This window comes from Eumetopias jubatus, unplaced genomic scaffold (genome assembly GCF_037043125.1).
Source record: "Eumetopias jubatus isolate StellerSeaLion01/CBP00866 unplaced genomic scaffold, mEumJub1_p1.0 scaffold_2, whole genome shotgun sequence".
In the NCBI taxonomy this organism is placed as follows: domain Eukaryota; kingdom Metazoa; phylum Chordata; class Mammalia; order Carnivora; family Otariidae; genus Eumetopias; species Eumetopias jubatus.
In genome coordinates, this window is record NW_028274808.1 from 60,342,431 (window position 1) to 60,362,079 (window position 19,649).

The window sequence follows — 19,649 nt, forward strand, 5'->3', positions numbered from 1 at the left end:
TTGCTGTAGTGCCATCCTAGCTGGAAAAATACTAAAGCTCTTAACCTTCTTTATGATTGATAGAGTTCATTAAGAATCTGTTGGCCAGTATGGTTTGTTGTCCAGCTAAATAGTCTTCCCTATAGATATGTGTACATATGCACATGTACACACACTCACACACACATGTGAACACATATTGTTTTGTATACAATCTGACTGCTGGGGATTCTTGCCTGAATTTTTATTAAAGTAAATGAAGCTTTTTGTAACTTTTATACACACAACTTTTTGTAACTTTTATACACACTGAAATGAACAAGACTTACTACTTTTTACCTAGCATCTCTTTATATTTGGTTTTCCAATATCTACTTGAATATATTCTTAGTAAAATATCTTTTGTGTCATTAGGCGTGACATTTTACATTATTATCACAAAAATGATATCGAACGAAGTATATCTCTTTGGAATTTCTAGTCATTAGACCCGATTTGGCCCTATTTTGAGGCACTCCAAAATAAGTCTTAGTTTTGTTCCAGTGACAACCCTGGAAACATTTGAGGATGGTGAAGAGGTCCTTGTCCCGTCATGTTAAATATGCCCATTTCTTTACCCTTTTTCTAATTGGGTAAGTTTTTTTTTGATGTGTCCTGGTTTCTTCACTCTGATACTGTTCAGTGTAACTTTTAAAATATGATTCCTTGGACAGAATAGAGCATTTAAAGGATGGCTCCATCCTTGCAAGGTCCTGTGGGATCATGACTTCATTAGCTGCTGGGACAGCTCATGTAAAGTTAAGCTTAACTAAAAATACTTAGAAAATGCTTTATGTAAACTGTTATTGAGCTGGCAGTTCCCTGCCCCCTTGCCTGACATCTGTTTTTTATATGCAGCCAAATTTATACACGAAGAAAAAAATTCAAAAACCTATAGAATGAAGAGTGTAATAAAGCAGAATGTGGCTGCTGACCTTTGTGGTGCTGCATGTGTATCATGCAATTTCATAGCCTGCTGATCTCTATTTTACCTTCTTTATTTTACTCAGGGGGAAAGTAATTGCTTAGCCCTGCAAGAGATGGAAGATTTGTGTAAACTACATTGTCTCAGTGTGGTTTTCCTACTCCACTTACCTCTTTCTCAAAGAGCCTGCACTAGAGTCATCACTTCCCATTGGACTAAGAACATTCACACTTTCTTAGAAATGGTAAATATGATCTTTGTTAGTTTATTTATTTTTTTGTTTCCATTGTTTGATATAAAGAAACCACAGTCACCTTCAAAAGTAGATTTATAAGGGTGTGCCTGGGTATCTCAATTGGTTAGGTGTCTGACTCTTGGTTTCGGTTTAGGTCATGACCTCAGGTTGTGAGTTCAAGCCTCATGTTGGGCTCCACTCTGGGCACGGAGCCTAATTAAAAAAAAAAAAAAAAGATTTATAAGGGAATATTGTCAGCCCTTTGGGAACCTTAAAGATTTAATGGCCTAAGTCAATCTCTTCCTAATTTCAACAACTCCGGTAATAATAACAAACAGCATGATATATACCCAATCTAAGGATAAAAAAAAAGCCTCTCTATTTTCCTTCTAATTTCTGTCAAGATCAGGTTTTTGTGTCATTAATTACAAGAGATTGGTGACCATTGTGTTCTGCTTTTGAGAGGAATTGAAGATATAAATGTAATGGTTATTTTTGTCCATTATAGATGTTAGAGAAAATTTGTAGACTTTAGGAAAGTAGCAAAAACAAAAGAAACACCAAGCGACCACACTATTCAAATAAATTCATATATTACATTGGAATGAATATATATTCATGTATGAATATATATAAATATTTTTCTTTTCATGTATTTTAAAATTTTCTTTCATACTCTTGGTTAACCTCATTTTTTAATGGCTACTATTTTTTAATGGATGTACCATGGTTTACTCACCCATTCTTCTATTATAGGATATTAAGAGGTTTTAATTGTTGTATTATAAATGGTGTTATTTTCCAGGTTCTTTGAGTGTAAGCCTTTTCCTTTTTTTTTTTTTTTTTAAAGGAAGCCTTTTCCTTTAATTTGGGGATATTGACTTAGACTTCATGCCCAGAAGTGGGATTCGTGGATCAATTTAAATGGAAAATTTTTAAAAATCTTGATATCTGCAGTCAAAATGTTCAAGGAAAGTATTTTAGAACCAATCAATTAGTAAGCTAGTCCACAAATATTTATCTAATGTATAAGCATTGTATGAGTCACTGGGGATACAGTGAGAAAATATATTTACCCATCTCACCCCACCACATTCATAGAGCTACATTTTGCAGGAAGATATGTATTGAATTTTTAAAATTAATATTAAGGAGGAACTACAGGATACTTTAGAGTCTGATAATAAAAAGATCCAATTCAGTTAGAAAAGGGTGGCTTCTTTTAAGAGATGAAGAGAAGTGAAGTAATGTAAATCTTGATGGATTTGCAAGTTGGAGAGAGGATGAACACTGGATGCTAGGAGATGAAACAGCATGTGGGGTCACCATGAGAAGAACATGATCAAGGAACTGGAATACAACTTATGTAACTGGAATAGAAAGAATATGGGAAAGTGATAAAGCTGAAGAGATGGATAAGAGACAAATCATATAGGACTGTATAAATCCTGTAAAGAGAATGGAGATTTAAGTTGATCATAAGTACAATGAGAACCAACTGAATAATTTCATGCTGATGAATGGCACTTTCATTAAATTTTTTTTTTCTTTGTCTTGCAATGCAGAGAGTGCACTGTAGAGGCAAAACTGGATTTAGGGAAACCAGTTAGGTGACTGTTACCTCAGTTCATGTAAGTGTTAATTATTTAGGGACTAAGGAAATGGTAAGTAAGGATGAATGGCAATAGGCAATATCAACAATCATTTAACAAGTTAAGTGTGGGCATGAGGGAAAGGGAGGAGTCAACTGACTCTAGATTTCTGGCTGGAGCATTTGTGGGGTTGATGTCATTGTATGAACTATAATTGCGGAGGAAGATCACAAGTTCAGTTTGGGAAATACTGAGTTTGAGATGCCAATGAAATATGCAAATGGAGATTTCTAGTAAGCAATTTGAAATACTGGTTTGGAGCTTAGCAGAGTAGAATGAATTGGGGATCAAGATTTGGGAATCACTAGCCTATGGATGTTAATTGATGCCATGGCAGTGGATAAAATTATTTTGGGAAAAACAAGAGGGCCTAGGACAGAGACCCGAGATCCTCCAATATTAAATGGTTAGGAATAGATTGAAACACTGGCAAAGGACACTGAGAAGGAGCTACTTAGATGAATAGAGTTGTAAAGCTAAGAGAATGGATTATTGTGAAGGTCAAAGGAACTGGGCTTTTCAAAAGGTGGGTTAATAGTACCAAATGCCATGGAGAACTGTAGGAGGTTGAGGACTGAAAATAGTACTTTGGGTTTAATGGCATAGGACTCACTGTTGATTGTAATTGGGATAAATATTTTAAAAATATTTTTTAAAAAATATTAATGGAGAGGCTAGAAGCAAAAATCTATGGTAGAGTGGATTCAGTAGTGAGTAGAAGAGAGAAAATAAAGGTGAAGAGAATTTATATGTAAGGAGTTGAGAATAAGGGAAGTGACTCAGGATAAAATGGGATAGGAAAGTGGGTCAATTAAGAATATTTTTAAAATGGCAAAGACTGAGCATGTTTAAATTAAGGGAGAAGATAGGATGAAAATACAGGGAAAGTAAGGTGAGAGGGACGGGGTCTAGAGTATGTTCTTATATAGAGGGAGTTATAGTGCCATTTTCACAGGAAAGAATAAAGAAAGAATGGTGCAACATTAGCTGTTATGGAAGTTGTAAGATAACTTTGTTCCTATGTGCTAGTTTAATTTTCTTTGTGAAGTAGGAGACAAAGTCATATGCTGAATGTTGTGGCGAGGAAACAAGCCCAGAAGTTTAAGAACAATGAAATATTTTGGAAATATTTATTGGGGATCTTAGGGGAGTAAACTATATTGAGAAACAATAATGCTGTCCCGCCCAGCACTTTTGAAGGCTAATTTGAAGTTTTTGACAAAACAATTATAGTGGCATCAATATGTGTTATTGTATGATTTTCTTTTTCTAGTAGGTCTCAGCAACATGGCCATAAGCACGAAAAGCAACTGACTGGATGGTATGAAAAAAAGGGACAAGATAATTTAGGCACAGAAAAGCTATTAGTGGATCTATATAGTTTTATGGAAAAGAAAAAAGGAAAAATGGAAAAGAGATTTTAGTATCCTTGCAAGAAGATTGTAAAAATGATAGACTAGAAAACAAAGTTTCATGGAGATAAACCAAGTGGACTCCACTGGATAGGTCCTATCCAGAACTGAGGTCCTGATACAATCAATAAAGAGGTGTGAATGATCATTATACAAAGTCAGAGGGATGGGTCAACAGGTGGGAGTAAGGAATTATTCATCAGAGAGGGTGGCATACACTTATTATTTCCTTGTCTCTGTCTCCCATTCGCTTATTTTTCCATCTTACTATAAATGTCTGCAACTCTCCACCTGAAGGATTTATTTGCTTGATCTGAAATGCTGGGTGTTAATTCTCATGCCCTCCACCAATGACAGATGAGGAATTGGTGGATGAAGACCCCCAGCTTCCTTGTACATAAGTTGAAATAAATACTGAAATGTATTCTACACTGTCTCCTAGAATTCCCCAGTGGAATTAAGTTCCAGTTGTCCCCATTGGTCATGGATTAGATAATGTATCCTTTATTGGTTTCTTTTCTCTCCTGTCTTACTTCTGCATTCCCTGGCTGGTGTTTCTTGTGATCATTCCCAAATAAACTCTATTACTTGAAGTTGAGTGTCAAGGTCTGCTTCTAGGAGGAGTGCAAACCAGGACAGAGAGGGAGGGTAAGTTTTGGTGATGACAAGGTCATGGGTGTGTCCATGAGAATGTGAAATGGATAGAGTGGTGAGGGAGTCACTGGATATAAGAAATTCAAGAAATGTTGCAATAATTGTCTGCTTGGAGGTTAAAGCTATACATGGTGTTGTTAAGACAGAGGCAGAGGAAGAATGTGAGCCAGGCGTGAAAAAAATCATTAAGTGAGGGGAAGTGAGCAAGGAATTTGCTAACTGAACATGATAGGGAGGACTTTTGAATAGTACAAACAGATGGAAGGCTGAATTTTATAGAATAGTGTAAAAAATAGTTTGGAAATGATGAGTTGGTGAGTGATGAGGCTACCACCTCTACTTCATAATCCTGAGGTAAAATTGTGTGTGGAAGGATGAGCAACTTTTAGCTGTTAAAATTGCAAGGAAGTAATGTTATCGGGGAAGAATCAGAAATTGCATCCATGTCTCTATTTGCTCACTTTCCCATTTTCAGCAAATAAGTGTGTCAGAACGACTTGAGAAGAATCATTTAGGGTTTCTTACCCTTTTTTTTCCCTAGGGTCCCCTATGGCTGTCTGATGAATTCTATGAAGGGAATTCTCCCTTCCTCAGGATAATATAAATGCATAAAATAAGATACTTAGGATTACAAGGGTATCAGTTATATTGAAATAGTTATTAAAATATTAAAACATACATTTGTGATGTGGTAATATATGTATTACCTCATTACTACATTAGACAATCAAATAACTACCATACTTTCAATGTATGATAAGTATAAACAGTATCTCTAGATGTTTGTAGCACTTGCAATGTAATGTGAAAATACGTTATTTCTACTGGTGCCAAATCCCAGCGCTGGCATAGGAATATGACATGTCATCTGGGCTTTTTATTGAAAATACACATTTTTGCTACAAGTTAGCAAAAATAAAAATACAATTTTCTGATCTAGTCCATGAACTCCCTAAATTCTGTCGGGTAAAAAATCCTGTGATAAGATCTTTTCTGCATGATCTCCCTCCTTACAACCCCAACTTCTGGTTGGACTGGAATGTGCCCTTACTTTAGGGATTGGGGAAAAAAAAAGTCAAATTTCCTGCCCTTTGAAAGAATAATATTGATCTCTATATAACAAATATTATTGTAAAAGACAGTCACCTTCTTCTGCCCACATTGCACCTCCCTCATAAAGTGTCCATGAATTGAGGAGGGGAGAGAGTTGGAGAATAAATGAAGTCACCATGAGTGGGATGGGAAGGGCATGATAGAATCCCCCTAAAGTTTCAGAGGTCTGTGCATAGAGAGAACCTGTGACTTAGTTTTCAGGACACAGACTGGGAGATAGCTAGTCTCATGTAGGATACCTGTGGCTATATGTGCCAGGGAATTGGACTGGAAAATGCAATATTGTGTCTATCCATGAAAATGTGGGAATCGGTCCCTGTACTTCCTGAAGGAGGGTCTGAAAGTTCTTGTAGGCTCTAAAGGAGTCATGCTAGTTGATTGAGAGGGAAGGGGAAGCTGCTAGTCTTTACAGAATTCTCAGAAGCCAAATGAGGGGATAAGTGGGAAATGACATGGAAAAGACCCCTTTAAATCTGAGGACTGTATTTCAGTAGACTATGAGCTCCATGGAACCAAATGGAAGCCACTCCACAGCCACTGACCATTAAATCTCTATTCAAGGGACCTGGGTTTATTGCCTGTATAGAATACTGAAGAGTGAGGTATAACTGGAGACAGCCATACTGAGTGGTGGGCACCATTTTTTACCAAAATGTATAAATTTTTTTATACACACGTTTTTTCTTTTTTCTTTTTTCTTTTTTAACCACAAGTGTATAAACACTCTTGTCAAAGCCTGGCATGGGGGACTCATGAAGAGACTTGATCTGAGTGTGACTAGGAAGTAATTGAATTGGATTGATTTTACTTTGTAGTGCTTACATTATATTTACTGAAATAGCATAATGTGTATGTAGGATCAACAAAGTTCAGAAACAGAAAAATACATTGATTGTGTATCTAGGTTTAGGTTTATATTTGTGAGCATTTACAACTTCTCTAACAGAAATGTAAAAGGGTTTATTATATGGTATACAAAATACCATGTGGTTCTGCTGATGCTTGGGGGAGAAAATATTTTCCTATATCCCAAATCCCATTGGGGAACTCTCCTCTAGGCATTTTGATAGTCTGTTAGAAAGAAGCTGACTATGGTTAAATAAAGGAATAGGAAGACTGTATTTCCAGCTCCTTTTAGTTTATTTATTTAATTTTAAAGATTTTATTTATTTATTTGAGAGAGAAAGAAAGAGAGAGAGTGCATGCATGAGCGGGGAGAGGGACAATGAGAGAGGGGAGAGGGAGACACAGACTCCCTGCTGAGCAGGGTAGCTGGAGACAAGGCTTGATCCCAGGACCCTGAGATCATGACCTGAGCCAAAGGCAGAAGCTTAACCGACTAAGCCACATAGGCACCCCTAATTTACTTGAGACATTTCAATAAAAGTCATGTCAGGCTAATACATTAAACCTATTGATATGACATATCAGATATTGAAATAAAGCATTATAGCATCAATATTATTGTGCTGCGAGTTTTGTTGTAAAGTTATTTCTCAGATAATATTTGATTTTTTGTCAAATTTTTATAGGTTGAATTACATATTACATATACTCAGTTACTGAATGGTATGAATGTAATAATTGTATTGATTTACAGATTTAGATGAATGCTCTGTATATATAGTTTTCATTTATAAAGAGTTTTATAAATAATTTTTATGGACAGTATAATTAGGTGAAAGGATATTACAAAGTTTTTCTAAATTATGGAATGTTCTAAGATGGTTGTGCAAGACATTGTGGTTTTAGCTGATAGAAAACATCATTCTTCAATTAGGATGGCATGGATTGCAGACATGATAGAAATAGCTGTTAGTTATTTTGCACCAGTTTTATGTGTGTACTTTACCTATATTACCTTATAAAGACATAACAATACTCCTCTTATGTCCTCATTTTACAGTTGAAAAACGGGTTCAGAGAGGCTAAGTGGCCCATTAGCACAACTAATAAATGATCAAGGTGGGAGATAACTTCATAACTGTCCAACTTCCAAATCTGTGCCCTTCCCACCATCCTCTGCTCCCTTGATAAGGGGAAACAGCTGATTATCCCATAGTCAAGCACCCCTCTGGTCTTTTCTATCCTCCATGCTTCATTTTGGTAGCACCCAGTAGCTGGAAGTGTAAATTCAGGTAGCCTCTGAAATTTTTACAATAAAAGGCATATTCTGAGGTCTCTGGAGAAAGCAACTAAGCAAACTTTGAGAGGAGAGTTTCATGTTTACTCAAATCGTGACACTTGGAGACCATATGGAGGCATTTCTTAATTGAAGTTAATAAAATGAAGAATGTTTGCTGTACTATATTCACATATTATCATTTGTTTACTCAGTGGTATTATGGGAAAGGATTGGGTGAGGAGAACCTTACATGGCAGTGGTTCTCCAAGTATCGTTCTCTTGACCAACAGCATCAGCATCACCTGGGAGCTTGTTAGAAATGCAAATTCTTAGGGTCCATCGCATAGCTACTGAATCAATCTTGGGATGATGCCTAGCAATCTGTGTTTTATTTGACAATCTTTCCAGGTGAGGCTCCTGCTGAAGTTGGAGAACCACTGTTCTATGTCTCTGTGGAGAGCTCTTTAGTATTTTATTGTAGTTAAAACTACACTGTAGGTAGGAGGATCCTACCTTGATATTTATGGCTTTTCATGTACCTTGGGCAATCTCCCTAACATCTGTTTAGAGCTAGGTTGTCCAAAGCAGTGGCCCATAGCCACAAGTGGAATGTAGTAGTCTGAAATGAGATATGTTCTAAACTTAAAAGAAACACCAGATTAAAAAAAAACTAGTATGAAAAACATGTAAACTACTCTGTTAGAATTTTTATATTGATTGCACATTGAAATGATAATTCTTTGGATATGTTGAGTTAAATAAGATAAAATTTTGCTTGTTTTTTTTTTTTTTTTAAATGTGACTTCTGGAAGTTTAGAATAAAATATGCAGCTTGCCCATGTTATATTTGTGCTGGATAATTCTGGGTTCTATTTCCACATCAATATAGATTAAATAAATTGTTCACATTTGGAAAGCATTTGGTTTTATCACTGAGGGAGTGTGGAGCAGAGAAGCCTCGGTTTTCCCCCACTGAACTTAATTCCCCAAACACTATCATTGACTGAAAAGATGACTAAGCTCTCACTTGCTAAGGTTGTTTACTCATGTCTACTCAACTCTGAAATAAGTGTGGCCAGTGAAGACATTCTGTCTATGTTAGGCATGAAGACATTCTGTCTATGTTAGGCATGAACATAGCCTCACTATTATGAACTCAGCAGGTGCATACCAATGTAGGTGGAAGGGAATCTTTAAGTTTGAAGGATTCAGCATCTTCTAGATCCCTAAACAAATACTATTTCTTAAATCCTCTTTTGACCTGAAAGCAGACTCGGAAAACATTAAAACCTCAGTAAAAAACAGAGGCACATTTGAAAACAGAAGTATTTCTGTAGCATTGGGACCGCATCTGTGAATTTGTGTGAGAAAAAAATTGTATTGAGTCAAACACAAATTTCTATGATTCAGAATAAAGAACTATGCTGAATTAATTTCTTGGTCAGTTTGGTTTTATTTTATGATCTAACCTTTTACGATATAAAGCATTCATCATTATCCAGCCTGAAAGGACTTACATTAATTAGAATTGGAATAGCCTTGCCAATTTGCCTTTCATTGGTTTATTGATGCATTTGAAGTTGTATTATAGTTTATTGCTAATATAACAATTGTCAATGACTGGGTTTTATATCTAATTTTCAGAAAAAGTGGTGTGAATATTTCATCCTAAGTAATATAAACATTTGTGAATTTTGGAATCTGAATTTAATTCACCTTTCGGACTTAAGTGATGAACTTTTGTTGAAGAATATTGCTTTTTACTATGAAAATGAAAATGTTGAAGGTACCACCTTAGAATATTATAATAATTGTACTTTAATCAGAGATAAACATTATACAGTTTTTAAAACTTCAAAATCATTTTCCTATGTCCAACATATAACATAGCAATTATTTTCCTTTCAATCTTTGTTTATACACATATATAAGTTTTATTTAGTTGCAGTCAGAGTGAGTGTTATATTTTAAAACATTTTTAACTTAATACACTCAAGTATTCTCGAAAAATATGTGTTTGGGTACTTGGCATTTCTAGATAATTTTAATAGTTGAAATTTTCATTTAAATATATGCATTACATTTTAAAAAATATTTACTCTAATCAAGGTAATCATCCTACCTTGAGATATTTAGGAAATTTTAATTTTTTTCCAAAGACAAAGCTGATTTATATGTTATATGTAATTTGTTTTTCTTTCTTTGAATTATTTTGTTAGGATAAATTTTCTGCTGTTTCTTAATAGTCAAAGAAAAAAAAACACATGTTTTAAGAGAGCTATAACTCATTGAGTGTTCTTGAAGCTCCTTTGACCTCTAGAATTTGGTTCCTACACATTGCAAACATTGGAATGAGTTAGCTACATATAAATTTAACAACTCTCTACAAATTTTCTTATCTTTGAAAAATAAGTTACATTCAGTTTTATTGCTTGTAAGGTTATATGTGTCATAACCTTTTTTTACTTTATAAAATAGATATTCATAATCTATTACTGTTATGATAGCTGTAATTTATTCATTTAGGTGCAGTGTGGAACTCAGTGAAAATTTCACTCTGACAAATATTTTAGAACTCTATGAATTTAGTCAAAGCGCATGCTTCTGTATATATAGGAATGACTTTTAATATTTAGTACTTTTAACCATTATATAGGCCTACATTTGAATTTGGGAGATGTCATTATGAAAGATTATGAACATCTCTGGAATACTGTGTCAAAGTTGGTCAGAAAGTTTGCTGTTGGAAAGCCATTTCCTCTGAGAACAACAAAACTTTCTTTTCTTGAAAAGAATCCATCACCAATCAAAGGTAATAAATCTCTAAATTAATTTGAAATAACAGTTCAGATCTCTGGAAATTTTTTTGAAAACACTACTAATTAAGTGCTGTATATCTAAATAATTTTCTGGCACTATGCATTTAAATAATAAATAATAAATAAAAATAAGATTACCTTTTGCTTTATCATTGGCATGATATGCTATGACTATAATTTTGAAGAGTTATATGTTTTGCTTGTAGCTAATGTTGTTGCCAATTTAAAAAAAAGCCAGATATATGTGACTTCTGTTTCTATCAATTTCTATCAATATGGCAGTATAGGTTAGGGGAAAAATCTCTTTTGGGAAACAATTGAAATGCTGGTAAGACACACCAAACATCTTTTTGTATTATCATAGCTAAGCTCAAAACAATAGAAGTGCAATTCCAGGAGCCAAAAATAAAGGAAGAGATGGATCTCTGGCTAATACAAAATGAATTACTTTGATGATTTCCAATTATAGGCCTCTCCTCCCAAGAAGCTGGGGTTTCAGTTATTCTTAGTAGTGTCAAGACAAATCTAAGCCAGAACATTAGCTTAAAGTGATCAGAAGAATCTAGTACATTCTTTGTAGAGGAAAAACATCATAAACCCTGGGAACGCCTGGGTGGCTCAGTCGGTTAAGCATCTGCCTTCAGCTCAGGACATGATCCCAGGGTCCTGGGATTGAGTCCCACATTGGGCTTCTTGCTCAGCGGGGAGCCTGCCTCTCCCACTGCCTGCCACTCCCCCTGCTTGTGCTCTCTCTTTTTCTCTCTGACAAATAAAAAAAATTAAAAATATCATAAACCCTGGTTTTACAAGATACAGGTTTTACTCATATTCTGCCAAATATGAGTACAAATATGAATTTATAAAGCAATAGAGGAAATAAGCTAAGAGAAACTGTAAGCTATAGAGCTAGAACTTCATATTTTGTAATTATCAAAAGTAGAATATACTATATGTGTATTTAAAATGCTCAAAGAAATAAAATATGAAATTTGAAACATGAGAAAATTATAAAATTCTATAAAACACCATTCATATTTTAAAGTAATCAAAGTTGTAACAATGAAAATATTGTCTGGATAGGTTAAAAAGCTGATTGGATATTGCTAAAGAGAATGTGTGAATTAGAAATTCATCAAAAGAATTACACTTAAAAATAGAGATGAGGTGTATAGCCATGTTATATACCTTAAGCTTATGTGTCAATTACATCTCAATAAATCTGCAAAAAAAAACCTAAAAAAAAACAAACAAAAGAAATAAGAGCTGAAGCAATAGGAAAGATATGTCAAAAAACAAGATATAATGAAGAAGTCTAGCCTTTTATTCATTTGGAGATTCAGAAGGAAAGAATGAGCCAATGTGGGTTGGACAATATTTGAAGAGATCACAGCTGGGTATTTGCCTGGATTGTGGAAAGGCAAGAATTTGCACATTTAGGATATATGATGAATCCCAAGTGGGATAAATGAAACATATGCACATACACACTCACAGATAAATACACACGCTGGATATAATATAGTATGATTATAGAATATAGAAAATGAATATCTTAGTTACCTAGAAAGGAACAAAAATTAGTCTATAATAGACTTCCTCTGTAACAATGGTAGAAATCAATATAGTGAAATTATATGTTTCTTAAAATATTTAAGAATGAAGAAGTAATATAAACATTTTTAGAAATACAAAAACTGGGGCTCCTGGGTGGTCCAGTTGGTTAAGCGTCTGCCTTCAGCTAGGTCATGATCCCAGGGTCCTGGGACTGAGTCCCACATCAGGCTCCTTGCTCAGCAGGGAGTCTGCTTCTTCCCCTGCCTGCTGCTCCCCCCTGCTTGTGCGCTCTCTCTCTCTCTCTGACAAACAAATAAATAAAAATAAAATCTTAAAAAAAGAAATACAAAAACTGATTTATCCATCATCATAGTATCATGGAAGATATTTCCATTTGATGAATTTCAGGAAGAATAAAATATCCCCCTAAGGAACGTGAGAAGGAAATCTAATGGGAATTTGGGATGTATCAATATAAATATATTTTTCAGAATATGGGGAAGAATATATATACTCTTATGTCCAGATAAGTTCTACCAGACAAAGACTCTGGAGGAAGATCAAATTAAGGGGTTTATTGATCCCAGGAAGAACAAATAAGGGAGTGGTTAGGTAAGATCAGGAAGAGAATAAAACCAATGTAGGACATGTTAATGAGTAGGTTTCCACTGTGGGCAACTACAGGTAGATCTTACTGGGAATCTTAGAATGTTGTACAAACCACCTCCGAGATGTCTTACCTGAAGAGCAAGATAGATGAGGCATTTAACCTGCAACTCCTGTCACACTTTTGGCTGAGGGCTATCTCTGGGGCATTGAATCCTTACCACTTCTGGCCTTCTTCACATGGCTATAAGAAGGTGTCAGGCAAACACAGGAACAGTGAACACCAAGGGGATAATGGGCAGAGCAATGGCAGCTTACCTAGAATTATGAACCAGATATAAATAAAAAGGCATTCATTAGCCAACTATTATATATAGGATATATGTGTCATATGTATGGTATCTATCACATGTATGTGTATATGTTCAGATACATATATATGTATACATAGATATAATATCAAAGAGGATATAAGAAAATACTGTAATGATATCAAATTATTTCATTATTATCCATATATTTTCCCCTACTTTTTAAAAATTTCAGTTCCATAAAAGTATTTATGGAAGAGATCTCTGAGTGAGAGTTCCATATTCAAATTCCTTGTAATAAGGGACAATGAAGGAAATAAACATTTAAAAATAGGAAACAGTTATTTTTCTACCTACCTACTTACATCCCTAAATGCTGCCTATTTCTTCATATTCTGCTATGTTCCAAAATGTTTTTATGTGGGCAGTAGCTTTATGGGAAGGTCTGGAATTGATAAATGTAATTAAAATCAATGAAAAATGTTTTTTAATGTAAGGTTTTAGAATATGATGTGTAATGTTCCTATATGAAAGTTTCACATTTGACACTGTCTTAATTTTTTTTTATTTGTTCACAGATACTGCCAAGGAAAACATTCCTAATTTGGGATTTATTTCAATGTCATGTGAAGTGGTTGATAAGTTTGTTGGTGACCTTTTGACAGATTTGCCTTTCTTAAAGAGGTATAAGACCAAAAATGTCTCAGTAAATGGGTGGAATGGATGACTTACTCATTAAAGATTCTATGAAATCCAACAAATTAAATGGAGTATATTAGATGCAATATGTGTTTGTAACAAATAATGAGTTTTTAACAAATTTATCAATGTCTTTGATCTTAACTAGGTTAAAATCAACATGGTTTTAATCTTAGAGTAAAATTACTCCAGCTGGATGTTGTTAATTAGTGGCTTAATTAATGAATATTTGTTGATGTTGATGGGATTGTTAGAGATGTGGGGTAGATTCTGGGTTTTTAAGCACCTAATAAACTACTTTTTGGATTCTAACACCCATATCATATTATAGAAAGAGGAAAGGTGGCTATTATTTAAAATATTAAAAAAATGAAATCTGTGCTGTGTTCTATTTAGAGGCATGAAATTTAAAATATGCATGTTTCTTTTTGTCTCATAGTGATGATCCTATTGTAACTTCACTAGTTAAACATAAGGAATTTGATGAACTTGTGCATTGGCATTCTCACAGACCCCTTAGTGATGATTATGACAGGACAAAGTGTCAATTTGATGGTGAGTTATGTGACTCTGGTGAAATAAATTAAAATCAATTTCACTCTTTTTATTTTGTAATAAAAAATTATCGTATCATGAGCCACAAGTTATATTTCTTGAATAATAATAGTCTACAGGATATTTAGATGTATGTCAGTAAAGATGGTAATGAAAAAGTCCCACTCTGTTTACTGAGTCATAGGAACACAAGAATGCTGATGTCCTAGGAAGTGTGCCAATACTGCATTTGTCGCCACAAAATATGAAACTGTTTTAAATAAATATGGTGTGTACTTGAAGATATTTGTGTATTCCTTGAAGTTCATAATACTGAGGCAATAGTCTTTCAAGTAATTTCAGCTACTTTCGCACTACCCAGTTGATTACGTGTAACAAGTGCCAGTATTTTATATACCTTCATTCTCAGGATGGTTGGAACTGTAAAAGGAGGCCCATGAAACCACTAAAAGTAGATCAACAGAGATTGATTAAGGGATCTTGTCTCCTTGGTTAATCCTTTGTCTTCATCCATATTTGTCTACCCCTTTCTCACCTCCACCTTTCTTCAAGTTGACAAAACTTACTTTCAGAAGAATCTAAGAGTGTGCATAGTAAGCTCGCTCATACTTATCAGCCTGCTTACATAAACAGCTACTAAGATCCTGCAAGATGTGAGGGGATCTTTTAGATTAACCATTACTATCCCTCAAAATGGCTTAATTTGATATATGTAGATACAGACATAGAAAAATCAACCAGCTTAATTATCCCCTTAATTGTAGTTTTCTTTGGGTATGGAAGTACATCATACCTTCATTGTTGGGATTTCCTATGTCTTTGGATTTTTCCATAGTGAGTGTTTTTCAACTGCCAAGCTCTTGGCTCTGTGGTTACGGTTTAGAGTAAGAATTTTTCTGTCAAGCAGTGCCAGAAGCCAGGATATCCAAGATGGATATCTTCTTGATTTTGCCTCTGTCTTCTTCTTAAACTCATTCATAGGGCAAATAACAGAGGTAATACGCAGAATCTGTTATTCTTTGTGGCATCCTGATATTTGCTTTAGGAGGTAGACAGTGAAAGAGTGTTTTGTCACTTCCATCTTTTAAATAAGGGAAGGAATTGCTCCATAGACAAGAATTTGCCTGACTTGATTCCCTCTTTAACAAAGGTAAATCTAAATTACTAAATTACTATTTCAAACTAAAAAGTACATGTGTGGGTGGGATGGCATGAAGAATTAATGAGAATGCTATTGAAAAAATATAGTAGTTTTACATTTTAAGTCTTTTCTTTTTCAGAAAAATCTAGAGATCCTCATCATCTTAGGTCTTTGCAGAAGTATCAACTTTTTCAACGATTTTATGGGAATTCATTAGAATCAGTCTCTCCAAAAATTGTTGTAACTCAAGCTGTCAAGCCAAAGAATAATTTCATTGCACCCAAGAACAAAAAGGCACATGTAGGTTCTATTAATTCTATCAAATTTTAAAACTGTTTATTGACTTTTCTTAAGTTGCTATTTGTTCAATTCCTCTGGTAGTTTCTTTCCATTTTATGCTTTTTCTTTTTATGTGTGATCACTTATTTTATTTACTTGGTAAGAAAGTCTAACCTCCATATACAAGGTTATATATGGTCCTCTATACATAATAAAATGTATATGTATTTGAAAAAGAATATGAGACAATAGGTTACTAAAGGCTTGGATTTAGAAATGTTGAAATAAAATTAAAAATATAGTTCTTTTGAATTCTGGTCTAAGATGGCAATATAGGAGGTTCCTGAACTCATCTTCTCCCATAGACATCCAGAATTTACAGATAAATACAGAAAAATTCTCTCTGAAAGCAATCCAGAAACTAGAGAAATAACTCCTATACATTGGACAAATGAGAAAAATCCCACAATGAAACAGATAGAAGAGGCTGAGACATACACTCCCTATAAACCCCATCCCTGGTGCAGAGACACAATTGGGAGAAAACTCACAAGTCCCAGTTTTTCCCTCAGGAGGAAAGGATTGGGACCAAATTTTTGGTTTGGCACCCCATCTTTTGAGTTCCACCTGAAGAAAGGTCCCCTCAAAACATCTAGCTTTGAATGCCATCAAAGCTTGCATCCACAGGACCCACAAGACTATAGCCTGACTATCCCCCCAGGGCACGGAGGCAGCAGACTGAAATGCTTATTCCCAGTCTTTCCCTAAAAGAGACTGATTTGCGTACTTTAAAAGCAGCAAAAGGAATCTAAGCATACCACTACAGAAAGCTACCAAATCACAAAGGAGGAGAAAAAGAGAAGAACAAAGGAATTGTAAATCAGTCAGAAAAAAAATTAATGGCCATAGTAAGTCAATACCTATTAATAATTACTTTAAATGTAAATGGACTAAATTCTCCAATCAAAAGACATAGAGGGGATGAGTGAATAATAATAAAATAATAATAATAATAAAATAATAATAAAATACCCTACTATATGCTGTCTAAGAGACTCACTTCAGCTTTATTCAGCTTTAAGGACACACACAGACTGAAAGTAAAGGGATGAAAAAAGATATCCCATGCAAATGGAAGCCAAAAAATGCAGGGGTAGCTATATTTATATTAGAGAAAATAGACTTTAAGGCAAAGACTGTATTAAGAGATAAGGAAAGTTATTATATAATGATAAAGATGAAAATCTGAAAGCATTTTCTCTAAGATCAGGAATAAGACAAGGATGTCCACTCTCACCACTTATATTCAAAATGGTACTAGAAACCCTAGTCAGAGCAATTAGGCAAGAAAAAGAAATACAAGGCCTCCAAATTGGTAAGGAAGTAGTAAAACTTTCACTATTCGCTGATGACACGACATTATATATATAAAAAATCTCTAAAGACTTCACCAAAAAAATGTTAGAACTAATAAATGAATTCAGTAAAGTTGCAGGATATAAAATTAATGTACAGAAATCTGTTGTGCTTCTATCCACAAATAACACACTAGCAGAAAGAGAAATTAAGATAACAATTCTATTTACAATTGCATCAAAATACCTAGAAATAAATTTTACCAATGAGTGAAAGAAATTGAAGGTGACACAAAAAAATGGAAAGATATTCTGTGCTCATGGATTGGAAGAATTATTATTCTCAAAATGTCCATGCTACCCAAAGCAATCTGCAAACCTAATGAAATCCCTATTAAACTACCAACAACATTTTTCACAGAACCAGAACAAATAATCCTAAAATTTGTATGGAACCACAAAATACCCTGAATAGCCAAAGCTATCTTGAAAAAGATGAACAAAACTGGAAGTATCATAATCTCAGATTTCAAGATATACTACAAAGCTGTAGTAATCAAAACAGTATGGTACTGGCACAAAAACAGACATACAGATCAATGGAACAGAATAAAGAGCCCAGAAACACACATATATGCTTAATTCAAGAAAAAGTCAAGAATATGCAATGGGCAGGGAAAGACAGTTTAATAAATGGTGTTGGGAAAATTGGACAGCCATCTGCAAAAGAATGAAACTAGACCATACCTTACAGCATACACAAAAATCAACTCAAAATAAAGACTTGAATAAAAGACCTGAAACCACAGAACTCCTAGAAGAAAACAGGGGTAAATACCTTGGCATTGGTCTTAGCTATGAATTTTTTTTTTTTTTTTTTGGATTTGACATCAAAAGCGAAGCTAAAAAAAGCAAAAATAAATAAGTGAGACTATGTCAAACTAAAAAGCTTCCATACAGCAAAGGAAACCATCAATGAAATGAAAAAGCAGTCTACTCTATGGGAGAAGATATTTGCAAATTGTACACCTGATAAGGGATTAATATCTAAAATAGGGGCGCCTGGGTGGCTCAGTCGTTAAGCGTCTGCCTTCGGCTCAGGTCATGATCCCAGGGTCCTGGGATCGAGCCCCGCATCGGGCTCCCTGCTCCACGGGAGGCCTGCTTCTCCCTCTCCCATTCTCCCTGCTTGTGTTCCCTCTCTCGCTGTGCCTCTCTCTGTCAAAAAAATAAAATCTTTAAAAAAAAAATAAAATATATAAAGAAGTCATATTACTTAATAGCAAAAAAACCCCCAAAACCAAACAATCTGATTTTTAAAAATGGACTGCGTACTGAAAAGAATTTTTTTTTAAAGAAGATATATGAATGGCCAACAGGTACATGGAAAGGTACTCAACATCATCAGTCATCAGGGAAATACAAGTCAAAACCACAATGAGATATTATCTCAGACCTGTCAGAATGGCTGTCATGAAAAAGACAGGACGTAACAAGTGTTGGCAAGGTTTTGGAGAAAAGGGAACCCTTATGTACTGTGTGTGGAAATGTAAATGTGCAGCTGCTATGAAAACAATATGGAGATTACTCAAAAAATTAAAAATAGAACTACCATAGGAGCTAGCAATCCCCTTCTGGGTATTTATCAAAGGAAATGAAAATAGGCTATGGAAGAAATATCTGCACTCCCATGTTCATGGCAGCATTATTTATAATAGCCAAGATAGGGAAACAGTGTGAACATTTATCAATGGATGAATGAATAAAGATGATGTGGTATATACATATACAATGGAATATTATTTATCCATAAGAAGGAATTCCTGCCATTTGTGACAACATGATAACCTGGCAATGCTGAGTGAAGTAAACCAAACAAAGATAAATACTGCATGTTATCACTTATATGTGGAATTAAAAAAAAGTCAAATTCATAGAAGCAGAGGGTAGAAAAATGGTTGCCACAGACTGGGTGGGTGGTGGCAATAGGTAGAGGTTGGTAAAAAGGTACAAACTTTCAGCTATGAATAATGTCTGAGAAGCTAATGTAAAATATATGACTGTAGTTGATAACACTCTAATGCATCATTGAAATTTGCTAATAGAGTAGATTTTAATTGTTTTCACCCCCCAAAAAGATAAATGTGTGAGGTAATGGATGGGTTACTTAACCCAATGGGGGAAATTCAACTACAT

The 19,649-nt window shown here is 34.6% G+C and overlaps 1 protein-coding gene across 5 annotated transcripts in view; it reads left to right on the forward strand.

The window, feature by feature from the left end:
- LOC114210073 (putative ATP-dependent RNA helicase DDX60) overlaps positions 1–19,649 on the forward strand; it is a 108,438-nt gene that overhangs the window by 19,135 nt on the left and 69,654 nt on the right. For all 5 annotated transcript variants that reach the window (XM_028104302.2, XM_028104306.2, XM_088021012.1 and 2 more), the window contains 6 exons: positions 1,029–1,187; positions 9,779–9,920; positions 10,791–10,946; positions 14,003–14,108; positions 14,563–14,678; positions 15,959–16,119. In XM_028104302.2, coding sequence (XP_027960103.2) covers positions 1,029–1,187; positions 9,779–9,920; positions 10,791–10,946; positions 14,003–14,108; positions 14,563–14,678; positions 15,959–16,119 — 840 coding nt within the window. The remainder of the gene's footprint in view (positions 1–1,028; positions 1,188–9,778; positions 9,921–10,790; positions 10,947–14,002; positions 14,109–14,562; positions 14,679–15,958; positions 16,120–19,649) is intronic.